General features: G+C 53.4%; 7 protein-coding genes; 5 read left to right on the plus strand and 2 right to left on the minus strand.

Annotated features, from left to right (window-relative positions):
* Window positions 1-142: 142 nt before the first annotated feature.
* Window positions 143-1,021, minus strand: RCC_04218 (uncharacterized protein; the record flags this gene model as incomplete). The annotated part of the gene is made up of 1 exon (XM_023769496.1): window positions 143-1,021. One exon carries the CDS (start codon window positions 1,019-1,021, stop codon window positions 143-145), a length of 879 nt encoding a protein of 292 aa, XP_023625264.1.
* Window positions 1,022-1,742: 721 nt separating this feature from the next.
* On the plus strand, window positions 1,743-2,745 carry RCC_04219 (uncharacterized protein; the record flags this gene model as incomplete). XM_023769497.1 has 3 exons in its annotated part: window positions 1,743-1,836; window positions 1,904-2,509; window positions 2,570-2,745. 3 exons carry the CDS (start codon window positions 1,743-1,745, stop codon window positions 2,743-2,745), a joined length of 876 nt encoding a protein of 291 aa, XP_023625265.1.
* A 51-nt stretch (window positions 2,746-2,796) lies between these two features.
* RCC_04220 (uncharacterized protein) lies at window positions 2,797-3,717 on the minus strand (the record flags this gene model as incomplete). The annotated part of the gene is made up of 1 exon (XM_023769498.1): window positions 2,797-3,717. One exon carries the CDS (start codon window positions 3,715-3,717, stop codon window positions 2,797-2,799), a length of 921 nt encoding a protein of 306 aa, XP_023625266.1.
* A 1,585-nt stretch (window positions 3,718-5,302) lies between these two features.
* On the plus strand, window positions 5,303-7,888 carry RCC_04221 (related to pH response protein PalF; the record flags this gene model as incomplete). XM_023769499.1 has 2 exons in its annotated part: window positions 5,303-5,746; window positions 5,798-7,888. The coding sequence occupies 2 exons, from the start codon at window positions 5,303-5,305 to the stop codon at window positions 7,886-7,888; spliced, it is 2,535 nt and encodes an 844-aa protein (XP_023625267.1).
* Window positions 7,889-8,859: 971 nt separating this feature from the next.
* RCC_04222 (uncharacterized protein) lies at window positions 8,860-9,264 on the plus strand (the record flags this gene model as incomplete). Its single annotated transcript, XM_023769500.1, has 1 exon — window positions 8,860-9,264. The coding sequence occupies one exon, from the start codon at window positions 8,860-8,862 to the stop codon at window positions 9,262-9,264; it is 405 nt and encodes a 134-aa protein (XP_023625268.1).
* An 850-nt stretch (window positions 9,265-10,114) lies between these two features.
* On the plus strand, window positions 10,115-12,841 carry RCC_04223 (related to sensor histidine kinase/response regulator; the record flags this gene model as incomplete). The annotated part of the gene is made up of 1 exon (XM_023769501.1): window positions 10,115-12,841. One exon carries the CDS (start codon window positions 10,115-10,117, stop codon window positions 12,839-12,841), a length of 2,727 nt encoding a protein of 908 aa, XP_023625269.1.
* A 258-nt stretch (window positions 12,842-13,099) lies between these two features.
* RCC_04224 (related to conserved coiled/coiled coil protein) lies at window positions 13,100-13,819 on the plus strand (the record flags this gene model as incomplete). XM_023769502.1 has 2 exons in its annotated part: window positions 13,100-13,428; window positions 13,486-13,819. The coding sequence occupies 2 exons, from the start codon at window positions 13,100-13,102 to the stop codon at window positions 13,817-13,819; spliced, it is 663 nt and encodes a 220-aa protein (XP_023625270.1).
* Window positions 13,820-14,105: the final 286 nt, after the last annotated feature.

Raw genomic sequence — 14,105 nt, forward strand, 5'->3', positions numbered from 1 at the left:
TTGTTTCGTAACTCCAATCGAAAGTACATATGTGCCTCTACGATGCAAACGTCCCGTTTTCCATTTCCTGCGACTGTAGAGCCGCTGTATCTACTATGCAAACGTCTCGTTTCCACTTCCTGCGACTGTAGAGCTATTGTGTCTACGAAGCACCATCCACCGGGTCATCCAGGGTAACATTGAGAATACTCCGTTGGATCTCATCAAATCCCCAATTCACTTGGTCGCACGGGGAGCGGGAATTGCGGAACCCTTCAATCGCCAACTGCTTCAAAGCTGGCATGACCTGACCACAGTTCTCATGACATCTTCTGACTCCAAGCAGCTTGTGCCTCAAATACACGCAGGAGTTTCCGACTCTGGGCAACAAGGGAAGGAGAAACACCTCGTTGCGATGATGATCATCATGAGGGTCTAGYAAGAAGCGCTGGGTGACGAGGAGACCTTGGCCGAGTTTGTGTCGTGGAATATTTTCACTGCCTTCCAATTCCCTTCCATACAGGAAACTGCCGGCATCTCCTGGTAAGCAGGCTTTTAGATCTCGTCTCGCAGCCTCTTTGTTGCCGAATTTGGATTTCCAGGTCGATGCTCGGTCGTCCCAGAATGCCAACATGGCTCCGATGGTATCTTCGAGGAGACCCGCTGGAGCCAACATTCCAGGCCGAAAGGTGATTTTGGCAAACGCGATCACGAGGAATTGGGCCGATTGTTTCCTCAAGGTCTGGAACCACTTTTTGCCATTGTAATCATCTGTGAAGATGAATGCCGCATCGTTGTTCAGAAGCCATTGCTCCCAGGCCTGGACGAAGTGGATGTAGATGAGAAGTTCCTTGGTTGCGGGCGAGTGTGCTGCGAGAGCTGTCGGGCAAGAGCAGAGAGTTTTTGGGTCGTGTTGGGGACAGTCGTATGCCGCGATGACGGCCACGCTTTTGATGAGGTGGCGCTCGAATACGTCGAACTTGGTGTAGTGCTCGTCTCTCCTTTCGAGGTCTGGCCGGTTTGCGATGCGTTTATAGTTCATTGCTCCGGTTGGGGGTGTCAGTGCGGACAGGTGATACGCCGTGGGCTGCCTTTAAGCATGTTGTAGATGTTTGCTGCTTGATTCTGTGGTCTGAGCTCGCTTTGTGGGGATGGAGAGAACCGCTGGCTGAATCGTCTTCAACGAACAAAGACGGTCAGCACTGCATAGCATATGTTCAGCGTCTGTTCAGCAGCTGCGAGTAGTACTTGACTTATCCTGCACTGTTTGAGTGAAGTCACCGCCAAATGTTCCCCTTTCCGAGATCGAGTTGGACTACTGGGATACGATACCCACATTCTCCAATAACATACCACGATAAAATCTCTTCATTCTGATCGTATGTCAGTCAACCAACGGGTGAGCAACCCAAGAACTCCATTCATGAGCCGTGCGATATGTTCATACTACCCCAACCCTAACCCTGGATGTCAAATGACAGAAAGCATTTGATGGCTTGGATGTGACGAAAGAATAGTGGATAGGTATCTGACAGCCACATTCAACACCGAATGTGTATCTGAGATGTCCCTTCTGTAGCCGAGACAAGACTATTATGCATGTACTTCCCGGAACCCAACCCCGCCTCGCCACGGATCCACCTACCATGCAGCTCGTTGCTATGCTAAGGACATGTTCCGGATGACAGCTTGCGAAGCGTCTTGATACATTTCCGACGTCTGTTCCTTCTCAAAGCCCCAGCATACATACAGCAACAGTCACAATGGTCGTCGGGAACTTCCCGATAGCGAACAAGATCGCCGTAGTTACGGGAGGTGGTTCAGGTATCAACCTAGCCTTTGTAAAGTTGGCTCTAGGTCAGTGATAAGTGGCCATTGACCTCCGAATAATAGAAGAGCTAGTTGTGACTGAGACCTTCAACAGAAGCCAACGCCAAAGTCCTCATCGCGGACCTCAAGCTCACGCAAGAAGCCCAATCCCTAGTTGATAATTCCAACAGCTCAGCAGTCTTCACCAAGTGCGATGTCTCGTCTTGGTCAGATCTCACGGCTCTTCCGTCTGAAGTATCTAAAGCATTCGRTCCTTCAGCAGTCGCAGACGTCTGGATTGCTGGAGCAGGCGTCTTCGAACCCAAATGGTCATCCTTCCTCGCGGATTCCGAGGAAGAGCATTACAAGACCATGTCCATCAACGCGGAGCATCCTATCAAGTTGACCCGGATTGCAATGAGGAGTCTTCTGGCGGCCAACAAACCTGGTGTTGTACTGATCGTGGCATCGATGGCCGGAGTCACGGGCTCGTATACCGCCCCCCTGTACTGCGCAACCAAACATGCCGTGGTGGGTTTCACAAAGTCCATGACCCAGGCAGATAAAGATGAGAATGTCAAAGTCGTAGCTGTACTGCCTGGAATGGTCAATACACCGCTTTGGACCGGTGAAAAGGCGAAGGATGCGGCAGATCAACATTCATTCACTCCAGATGTTTGTGTATCGGCTGAGGAGGTCGGGAGAGCTATGATAGAGATGGGTGAGTTTGGGTGGCGTTGACGCTAAAGGATGTACTTGCTGACCTTGGTGCCTTTGGTAGTGCAAGAAGATAGGTACCCAGGAGGAAGCCTTGTTGAGGTGTCGAAGACTTCTTTAAGGGGGCAGCTCGATAGTGGGTTGGCGGATATACCGACTACGTCATCAGCAGAAGCTTTGATTGAGAAGAGCGCAGCTCCTATCCGTGCAGTGTTCGATAGGGAGAGGAAGAGAAGCTGAGCTCCCAACAAACAAATCACTCCACGGAGGTGGAAGTGTGTGTGGTCGTGATCATAGCCCGCTATCGACCCTCTCCAATTGATTGAGGAAGGTGATCTCAGACGAGGCCAGCTCTTCTGGCGAAAGTCGCTCTGTTGATATCCTCGCAATCTTTGGCCCAACAAGTCTTAATCCCATGATGGTGATTGCCGAGCCACCTGCTCTGTCGTCTCCCTTTGACCATTCCTGAAAACCCGCTCTTTCGTACGAAGCTATCAGTGCATACTCTATCTCGACCAGCGTTTTGGCAGGTCGAGAGGGATTTTTAGCATAGAAGTCTTTGTCCTGGCAGAGTGCGGCCGGCGAGAGAATCACGGGTCCGAGAAATTTATGACGACCCTCCAATTTCTGGATTCCTTGAAGATAGGTGTGCATGGCTATYTTGGAGAGACCGCAGCCTCTATAGGCAGGCTTGAGCTGGAACGCGTCAATGAAGTGCAATTTTTCGCTCTTTCCGAGACTCCAGCGAGCGTACTCTTTCCGTGGCGTCCCATCGCGGTGGAAAATGTGCTGCATGACGATTTCTGTCTCGTCGACCTCCTTTTTGGTGCTGTGGTCCATAGGCCGATCTTCCTGCTTGGGTGTGCAGCGCTTGTTAAGCATTCCGGTCACGAAGAGCGTATTTCCCGTCTGGTGATACCCTGTCTGAAGCCTGTCGATCGTCTGTGCATGGAGATAACCTATATTGACAGGTCTATAAGTCTGTCTACCGGTTCGCAGTTCGAAGAAAGCGTGGACACGCTTTACGCATGCGTGGTCGGGATCAAATCTGACCTGAAGTTGGGCCACGAGAATGTGTTCTTTGCTCTCGAGCCAGAACGGTTGAGAGGAGTGCTTGCACGAGGAGGGCAGTACATCTTTCACCCGCTTGGGTCTTTTGCTCGTTGGGGCCACGGACTCGTAGGATGTCGTATTTCCCACCGTGCGCGTCATTTGGAATTAGGGCCAGCAGTGACGCTTTCAGGACGAAGCAATAGCGAAAGAGATTTTGACGCTCGGTGAGATTTGCTGAGTTTCTTGAAGAAATGGAAATCGAACTGATTTGTGCGGCAATAAGGTACTGGGAGAAGGAACTTTCCACGAGAAGATAGTACAACATACTTGTGTCCGGACTCTGGTGAGTCTTGAGACATTCCGTGGTAGGTTCAAAGGACAAACCAAGCGATGTCTGCCAGGCACCCAGTAGAAAGAGCTCAATCCATACACTCCTCATTGCGAAATTGGAGGCAAACAAGAAATTCAACTTTCGACGTGTAGACGCATAATCACACAGAATCTACTGGTTGATATCGCAAGATGGCACGTCTGGTACGGTCGTGCCGGGTACGAATATCGTCCATCTCCCTGTGGTGTAGTTGATGCGGTATAAGCATGGCCCGTATATGTTCCCGTGGTCAAGGACAGAGTCTCAAGCACGTGAAAAGGTTCCAAACGGAGACTTTCGCCGTGCCGAGCTTCACCACACTTTTATCAAATTTACGTCTCTTCATGTGTGGTTGTGATTGCTGCACCGTGGGCGAGATCCAGCATTTTCATGGAAGCATGCAAAGGGCAAGCAGAGACCTCTGTAAAGACCGGGAACGGCAGTAAGCCATTTTGCGCACACCTCGAACATCGTTCCGCTTCTTGGACTCCATCGTGCGAGAGTTATTCTGTCTTCTAGTGGGACTGCGGTGAGGTGGGCGTCTCATGGCAGATCAGGACCGTTGACGATGGAGACATGCRTGCCGTGGCGCCGGCGCAGCAGAGAGATGCGGCGTGAATTCCCGAAAGATACCTCACAGCAGCTTCCTACCAATCAGTGGCACGGCCATTGCGGGTGTAATAGGAAGAAGGATTGAAGTTGTGTGGAGTCGTGAGGTCCAATCTTCTTGTCAGGATGATGGTGCGCTCCACTCGGGGTGCCGGCGTAAAATCCACCGAAGCTGCGCAAAAGCAAGCTGCCGCCCGAGGTCGCCAAGTCTTAGAGCCAAGCTTGTTCACCAAGGCGATCAGAATAAGGTCAGTCCAACGCAGCATGTGATAGAGGCGGGTCGAAGTGAATGACTGCTGGACGGGATGAAGGGCGCAACGACAAGGCAGCGTTCGAGAATGGCGGCAGGCGACGAGGCGATCTTCCTCCTCTGACGACGACGATGATGGGATGGAGAGACGCCTTGTTCGTTCCCCATGCCTTTGCACTGCCCCTCGTCGTCAACGCGCTCTCCTCCCGTGCCTCGCTCATGACCACACCGCCCGCGGAAACTCACTTCCACCCAAGGCTGACAGCCATGTGTCTAGGCCGACCTGCCCTGTCCCTGTCCCTAAGGAATCTCCGACGACCTCACGATCCCATCTCACGCGAATCGAGCGACTCGGCCCCGCGGTCGAGCTAGGCTTAGGCCTGGGAGACTAGACCTCAGTCGCACGCGCAAAGTGAAGCGCACACGCTGCCGGCCAACTATCGCATGCATCGCTGGGACGACGCGCTTCCCCACTCCTCATCCGGACGGAGTGCGCATCGGCGGCTTTCTTGAGCATGCAAGCCAGCGATCGCCCACGCAGTCTTCTGTCGCGTCTTGCGTCTGCCCGGCCCTTTGCCTCGAAAGGCCGCAACATTACGGATTTCCACATCACCGTCGAGGACCCCCACAAGCAGTATAGCCAGGGAGACGTCGTGTCCGGAAGCCTGCACCTCAGAGTCCTCAAACCCACGCGTGTCACGCACATTGTTGTGTGTCTGCACGGCTTCGCGCAGGTCTACAAAAACCCGGGGTCGCCCCCAACAGACTCGTATCGTGCGAACAACTCGCGCATCGGATCTGGAAGAGGCAGCAGGGCCGGCGAGTACTTTGGCAACGGATTCGCTTCCCTGTTCGAAGRTGAGGTCGTGCTCTGCGGAGACGGCAGGCTTGGCGAAGGCGCATACCAGTTCAACTTCAATGTTGAGTTTCCCGAACGAGATCTGCCAAGCAGCATATCCGTACGTCTATAGAGTAGAATTGGTGGACCGGTCGAGGCTGACTGTGACCAGTTTGAACGCGGAACGGTTTCCTACATGATTACAGCCACGATCACGCGACCCACAACCCTGATGCCGACCATGCATTGCGATCACAAGGTCTACTTGCTGGAGCGCATTGACATTTCACAGCTATTCCCGCCTCGAGAGAGGACCATCACGTTGGAACCGATATCACGCCGCCACCGAGCCAAGTCTCAGGCGAAGAAGCTCACAGACAGCGATCGAAAGAGCGTCAAGGGTGATTCAAGTCAGCAAACGACCGACCGCGCACAATCCGACAGCATAACGACGACTTCTTCGCCCAGTCTGCGCGCCATCGTCGAAGTGCCGCAAAGCCCGGCACCCAGTGACCTCAGTCTCGAAGGCAGTCGAGTGTCTAATTATCGTGGACGCCGTGCTCGTCTAGGATCAGAAACTACTTCACGGCCATCCCAGCTGGATTCGAACGCGACCTCGCCCCGGGCTAGTGACTTGGATAGCACCGTTGCTCCTCCCCCCACTCGGACCATCACCGCCACCGTTGCATCTCTCTCCGGAGGCTGTCTGAGGGGAGATAGTTTGGCTGTCAAAGTGCATGTGGACCACACGAAACATGTCAAAAGCTTGCACGGCGTGATTGTCACGCTCTATCGTCAAGCGCGAGTTGACATGCACCCCTCAATACCCTTAGGCCCAATCGAGAAGGGCAAAGAACGAAAATACGAGGACTACTACCCCAAATCAATGTCTGGTCTGGGTGGTTTGTCTCTCTCTGGAGCAGGCTCTAATCATGTCTTTCGCAAGGACTTGTCGCAAACAATTGTGCCGCTGATAGTAGATCCAGCTTCGCTGACGGCAGATGTCACGGGAAAGATCCATGTACCGGATGAAGCCTTTCCAACAATTGCCACCGTTCCCGGTGCAATGATCAGTTTCCGATATTACATTGAAGTCGTTCTTGACATCCAAGGGAAGCTTTCTTCCCAAGATCGCAACCTGGGCAATCTTGGTGGCTTAGCTAGCACCATGGCCCAGGGCCAGCCAGCCGACCCAGACCGACAAAGGCACGCTACGAACGGATTTGGTGCTCCGATGATCGACACAGCTGCCGTCAGGCGCGACAAAGGTGTCGTTGCGTGCACTTTTGAAGTCGTTGTTGGGACTAGAGATACAAGCCGAAAGGGGAAAAAGAAAGTCGAGATGACTACCCAAGCCGGGCTAGAGCCCCGCGTTCCGCCAGAGGTAGATGCTCAGGGAGGTGCCGCGACACAGTCTGATAATGACACGGCATGGCATGACWACGCGGCCGCGCAAGCTTACCATCAACAACAATATTACAACGCATATCCGCATGCGCCTGAGTATGGCGTATACAACGAGCACGACAGACACAGCGCACACAATGAGTACAATGGCCGGCAGGAAGCATACTTTTCAGAATGCGAATACTCCGCAGCACCCCTGGTACCGATGCCATCAATAGAGGACGAATCACAGCTCCCAGAGAAGGAGCGATTACGGAGAGCCGAAGCTCGTCTATTACCAAGTCAGCCTCCAGGATTCGAAGAGTCCGGCCCAAGCGCTGCTGTAAACGGCGCGACCGCACCATTCATCCCAGAAGAGCAGCAGAATGGTTATGAGCAATCGAATGGACATCGCCATCCACCTATCTTGCTGACGCCACCTGCGCCCATGTCAGGAGCTTATGTCGACGCGCATAACATTCTCACACCTCAAACCCCGGACTACGGGCGGCGAGATGCCTACTTGCCCAGCACACCAGCGTATGAGGCTTCGCAATTTTCTTTACCTCAAACCCCCACATATCGAGCTTCCCAGTTCCCCGTACCCAGCACACCGATTTATGAACCTACGGATTCTGGGGCGCAGACCGCCACTGACGATAAGAGGGAAATCGAACGTCGTCAGCTGGAAATGAAAGCTTCCGCTCCGCCTCAGCTTCATGTGGAAGAGCCTGGGCCAGCGCCACCTCACGCATTCGAGCCTTCAGCTCCCATCCTCACCGCTGACGAGGATTTCTTCGACACCGGAACTGCGATCGTCAATGATAGCCACGCGGATGCGTCCGCCCCTCAGGAGCTTCCACGGTATGAAAGATGACATTATGACTAGCGTTGCTTGTGCGGCGGCTAGGCCAACAGCGAGATGGTCTTGCCTCGATTTAATATTCCAATAGAACCCTTTAAATGATACCACTATWCACAGCAGCACAACCGTCTATTTTGAATGTCAAATAAATGCACATGGGCCGAGACTCGAGCCGCCTCACCGATTCTCAACAGTTTCGGTGTCCTCAGCTGTTTGTGCATCATCCTTCGGAACTTGGATGCTGGGTCGAGGCGCGTTATGGGCTTGTGATCGGCTTCAAAGTTGGAACAAAAAGGTCGATCGATTTTAATGTACTCCTGATCCCCATTTCCGCTTCGAGATGTTGAACAGAATAGTGCTGGGTCGAGGCCTGCGGGACAGTAATAATGCCACGGATTGATCTGTTGCTGCCTCCTGAATCTCATATTTATTACAGGCTCCCTTGAGTTTGCAGTGTCACTTGACTGTACACCGATCATCCCGTTGGCGTTGTCCGGCGTTTCCCAAGACCGCAATCCAGACTTCCTGTGTAACGATCGGACTGCAACAGCTTCATCACCTCCCACAGTGACCATTAAATCCCTACCATCATATCATGTAGGCAGACGGTGGTCAAAAAGAGCCGACAGCGCAACACGATAAATCTTGACCCTGCAAAGGGATGTTCGCTGTCGCTATTGCCGTATCGGGCAAATGAGAGACAATCGGCGATTCATGCTTGGCGGAGGCGGACAACAGCTCCGGAGCTGGTTCCAGATCTCGAGCCAGACTCTTCAAGGGTGCGGGATGCTTTTCATGCCACCGGCTTTTGTTGGTCGGAAGGAACCCGGCGCATTATCTGTTCGCGATGACGACGTGCAGAGTATCTTGGCCGCGAAGCGATAGCAGCTTACTACTGTGCTACCCCGTAGCATTGCATCTTCTCGCGACAAGCCAGCCTTGAAGAGTGGACCAGAACTCGTGCAATCCTTCCAGTTCTTACTATGGATTTCCCCACTCCGCACGTGAATGTGAAGCTCTTCTGCTACTATGCCACTTTGAGAGCATTGCGAAAAGAGATCGTCAGGGAGAGGGCCGTTCCAGACTTCCAGAAAGTGGAGCACACGTGCGAAATTCATGGAACAWTGATGGCCTCTATGTGTCCTGTTCCTCCACTGCTATTGAATAGCCGACCGCCTTACGCTTGCGTAATCGACCATGCATTGGTCGGCGGATTAGTTGGTACTGTAAATGAATGTAGAGTCCTCTCCGTTAGCTGCGGAAATGGAATAGAGTGCCTGGGACAAGGGTACCAATTTGTGCATAAAGACACAACAAGAACAGCCCATTTACAGCCTAGTGAAGGATCTCGCCAAAGGGCTCAAGCCACGCTGTCCGGTGACTTTTAGAACAGGAGTTAAAATGTTGGTTCTGTGGTTGGTCAACTCCGCGCAGACCGTATGGTACGAGGTTCGCGATGTTCTTGCATAATGGAAGGCCGGGGAAGCGCTGCGGTCGATGCGGCTTTGCAATAGWCGTCATGGTTCCTACCAACTTCTTTCTGGGAGGGGGGCTTGAGGTAATCGCGTCTCTGGTCAATCGCGTAGAAATGTTCATCAACCACGCAGTGTGTTTATCACTGACATCCAACTCCCGTGGTCAGTGGGAAGTTTGTCGTTTCACGCCCGGAATCTCGGCACAGACCCGCAACTTTTTCCAGAAGTAGACCAATCTAGACCTGCACGGCCAGCTCTTTGGTTACATGTGAGGCTTGGACCGTCGGTTTGGCGCCGGGACGGCTTTGTCGTTCACGGGAACTGCGTCGATAGAGTGACATCGCCTGGTTTGCTAGCTTTCTGGGCGACGAGAGGTGTTCTGTGTTCACTGGGACAAAGACTCAAAATCTCTCCACTGCTTACCGCGACACATCGAGATAATCCTCGTCTCTTCACACCCCAACGGTCCGCGACGATCTCTCCGGTTAGCAGGAATCTGGGCTTGTCGATCCTGCGATTCGTAATCCCGCTGCGGGTATACTTACCTTGAGACTTCACTGCTGGAAAACTGGCAGCCTCCCCGTCTGTGCTTTTACCACACACCTAAGGTACTCACATCTCGCACGGAAAGGAGGGCCAGCAAATTTCTATCGGAGGAGACGGGGTATTGGAGAGGACCTCCCAATCCCACGTTGGCTGGAACGCCTCACTTGGACGCTTTCGATGAGTGCAACTGTTATTTTCCACACGATCGCCACACGGAATGCTTGCCGGCGGTGTTGAGCAAGAGGCTATGGAGCGACAGACCATTTGTTTCCCACACCACGGCACACAGTCTGTCCTTCAACATGGAGACCCGGGATTCAAGGACGAGATCAATCGGCTCTACAACCCCGCGGAGAACAATGCATTGGAAGCACTCATAGCACTCAAGGCCAGTTTGCGCCACCTATCAACCGATGACTTCTGGGCTGCCATGACTGAAGGGATGTCGAAGCTTCTAGGTGCGGAAATTTGCTTCATCATGAAGCGGGTGCTGGTGGACGACCAGGCATCCRCGGTCGAAATGCCGCCCATAGGAGCTCCTGGATCTTGTATGATGGCCGCCGCTTTACATTACTGTGCMAATGATGGAAGCAAGGAAACCTACAAGTCGACCAAGTTCCACGCATACGGTTGTCCTTGCGCCTATATGAGACACGACAAGGTGTTTTGCATACCGGATCGATTGGGCAGTTTCATCACAAACAACCCGAATACTCTGCCCACCCCGTGCGAAGCGTATATTGCGGTGCCTCTGTTCGAAGAAGGGAAGTGCTTTGGTCACTTCGGCGCGATGTGGTCTGCCGAAGGAGCCGCTCAGCGGAAGCTGTCCTGGGCTTTCATTGAGATGATCATGCATGCATTGGAAGACATGATATTGCAAAGATTCTCCGATGGTGCCAACTTCATACGAAAACCATCAATGGTCAAAGAGGGTAGTCGAGTCATTCCCCACGACGCAGTGACGCTGGCTCAGTCATTACGGCCGTGGGCTGGGTCGTTGTCGCATGAATTGAGAACACCGATGCAAGGCATTGTAGGTATGCTGGACGTCATGTACGCCACCGTACAAGAAGCAATCTTCACACAAGGCGATACACGTATTCGACAAGTATTTGAGACACTGAAAGAAAACATCGAGACGGTGCAGGACAGTTCACGGCGAGCGGTCGAAGCCGCTGATAATGTGGTCCATGCCTACGATATGGATATGAGCGTACCGGACGCTCCGCCACAACTTCCCGATGAGCCCAGCGAGTCTTCTCTTCAAACAGCAAACTCCACCGATCGAAGACCTGAAATTCTGGTAGCAGGCAGCAATCTTCCACTTGCTCGTCCGAACAAACGCAGACGCGAAGAAGCTTTCGCACGGAGTGCAAGTAACGCCAGCTCTTCCAAGACACCGCGATTGGGGAGACCATCCGATTTGAATTGTCGCTGCGGTTCAGAGAGCGCTGCGCCTGGTGAGGAAGAAAGGTCACAGGTCGAAGCCATTGCCTCGATAACCAGTGTCCCCGGTATGGCGGGCGAGGAGCCGATTTCTCCCACCATCTCGACCCCGTCGTTCGCCAATCGTACCATCGCCCCTGGCCTCCGACATACTAGCCTGCGGGAGCTTCTGCAATTCGTCATCAACGATTGTCTAAAGATTGGAGGGCGTCCAGACTCAGCCTTTGCTCAAGAAACGCAATTGGGCGAGATTGTCGAAGTCCGCACCCGTGGCTCGGATGGAAGCTCTGGGCAGAAACTTATCGAGTGGAGTATTGACCCTTCAGTCCCGACGACGATGTTCATTGATGAGAAAGACTTGACAAAGCTCATATCGTGCGTCGTGATTAATGCTTTGAAGTTCACAGACCAAGGGGAAGGCAGAGTTGCCGTGACTGCTTGCATGCGCAACCGAGGACGCCACCTCTCAATCAAAATCAGCGACAACGGGCCGGGAATACCAGCGGATTTCCTGCCGAAGCTGTTCAAACCTTTCTCACAAGAAAATCCTAGCATCACGAGGAGCTCCGAAGGGCTAGGGTTGGGTTTGATGGTTGCAAAGGGTATAGCAAGGAAGTTGGGCGGCGATTTGATGTGCACACATGCGGAGACGAGTGGACCGAGACGCGGAACAGAGTTCGAGATCAAGATTCCCATGCAGGCTGGAGAGACTGTCAGCAGAGCAAGCTCTCCTTTTGCAAGTCCAATGCCTGGAAAAGCACAACTTGCAAAAGACCCTGCACAGCAACATGTTCGGCTTCCTCCAGCAGCAATTGGCAGCCCAAGTAGTCTCTCCCGAGCACTGCATGAGGTCGTCAGCGCGCCGACGTTCTTTCCACAAGCATTGGACATCCCATCAACAGCGACCTCGCCCACACCAACCACACCGCCCTCACCGCGATCGACATATCCCTCTGACGACTCCACATCGCCGACGTCAGCYCCTGAAGTGAAGCTCAAGCCCACACGACCTCGCTACCGGAAAGCCGTCTCTTCTGCGCCCTCCATCGACCGTGACCTCGCGAAGAAGTACCCTCTGACCTTTCTCGTTGCCGAAGACAACAAAATCAATCGCAAACTTCTCGTCAGCATGCTGTCAAAGTTTGGCTACACGAACATCCACGAAGCTCACGACGGCACAGAAGCCGTACGGCAGATGCGGATCCATGAAGAAGAGGTAGATGTTGTATTGATGGATCTGTGGATGCCGCTCATGGACGGGTATGAGGCTACTGAGAAGATCCTTGGTGCAGCAGGGAAAACGCCGACTGTCCTGGCCGTCACGGCAGATGTGACGGACGGCGCGTTGGGGAGAGCAGCGGAGGTTGGAATGAAGGGATATATGACCAAGCCCTATAAGCTGGCTGACTTGCAAAGACTCATTGAAGAGTACTGTGCGAGCAACGAGGCAAAGGTGGATGCGCCGCTTCCTGAAGCGCGTGCCGCGACGGTAGTATGATTGAGGCGGATTCGCTGCCACAGTGTATGCGGATTCCAATATCACGTCGGTATGAAGGGGCAGATATGATGAGAGATATCTAGTGTAATTAACATGACAACATGAGTGAACGTTCAAGATTATTTTTGCCCTATCGCCTGTTCCGGAGCTGTGTCCGTTCTCATGTGAATCCTCGGTGAACTTCGAGACGTCTCTTTCATTCGTTCYTCCAAACACAACACCACATCCACCAGACAGTCACTTTAATCAACCACCATCATGCCATCTCCCGCCCCAATCACCGATCCGACACTCCTCACCGTCCTGGAAGCCGCATCGGCAGCGCGTCAACAATGTCTCGAACTGCTCGATCTCCTCACACTCAACACATCAACGGAAGAAGAAACGTCGACCTCTGCTCGCAAAATCGAAGCGCGTATCGCCATGCTACGCGGTCTGAATCGACGCGCCATCATGGAAGTGCGACGCACCAAAGGCGAGACGACCGAGGCACGACAAGAGATTGATGCGCTGCATCTGGGTCTGCAGAATTTATACTACGAGCAGCGCCATTTGAGGGGCGAGATTGGCGCTTGCGAGGGCTTTGAGTGAGTCTCGCATGTCTTATACGTACCGCGGGGGAAGCAGCTGCTAATCCGTGACAGTCACAAGTACATGAAACTACCCATGGTGGAGGCGGAGGAGTTCCTGGAGCAGCATCCGGAATGCACGGAACTGGACGAGCATGAGTTGACGCTTGCGCGAATTGAGGACGAGAGGGTCAAGAGAGTCGAACTGGAGGCAAAGAGAGCGGAGTTGGTGAAGAGGAGGGAGGAGCTGGTCCGGGAGACGACGGCGAAGAAAGAGGAGCTGGCCAAGTTGGATGCTGAGGTGGAGAAGTGGGTAGCTGGGCAGGAGCCGGCGCGGAAACTGTTCGAGGCGAGGGAAAAGAAGGCGGCGGAGGCGGCGGAAAAGGCTGCTGCTGCTGCTGGGAGTTGAGGGGTGGGACGAAGGATATCGTCTCGATATCTGCTTGCGTACATCCATCACCGGCTAAGGCACCATCCAGTGAGTGCCACGGGAATCTTCTCTTTCTACTGCCACGAATTGGCCGCCAGGCGAGCAGCGAAGGAATGATTTCTGGATGAACGACTGCACAATCGGCTGTCATTATACCCGTCACGTCGTATGCACGGACAGGACACAGTCTGGGGAGAGGACTCAAAGCGCCTCGCCGGAGCAGATGTGGCCCAGCCCCCTCTATGGAGCTACGCAACATTGCAAG

The sequence above is a fragment of the Ramularia collo-cygni genome, assembly GCF_900074925.1.
Source record: "Ramularia collo-cygni strain URUG2 genome assembly, contig: RCC_scaffold05, whole genome shotgun sequence".
In the NCBI taxonomy this organism is placed as follows: domain Eukaryota; kingdom Fungi; phylum Ascomycota; class Dothideomycetes; order Mycosphaerellales; family Mycosphaerellaceae; genus Ramularia; species Ramularia collo-cygni.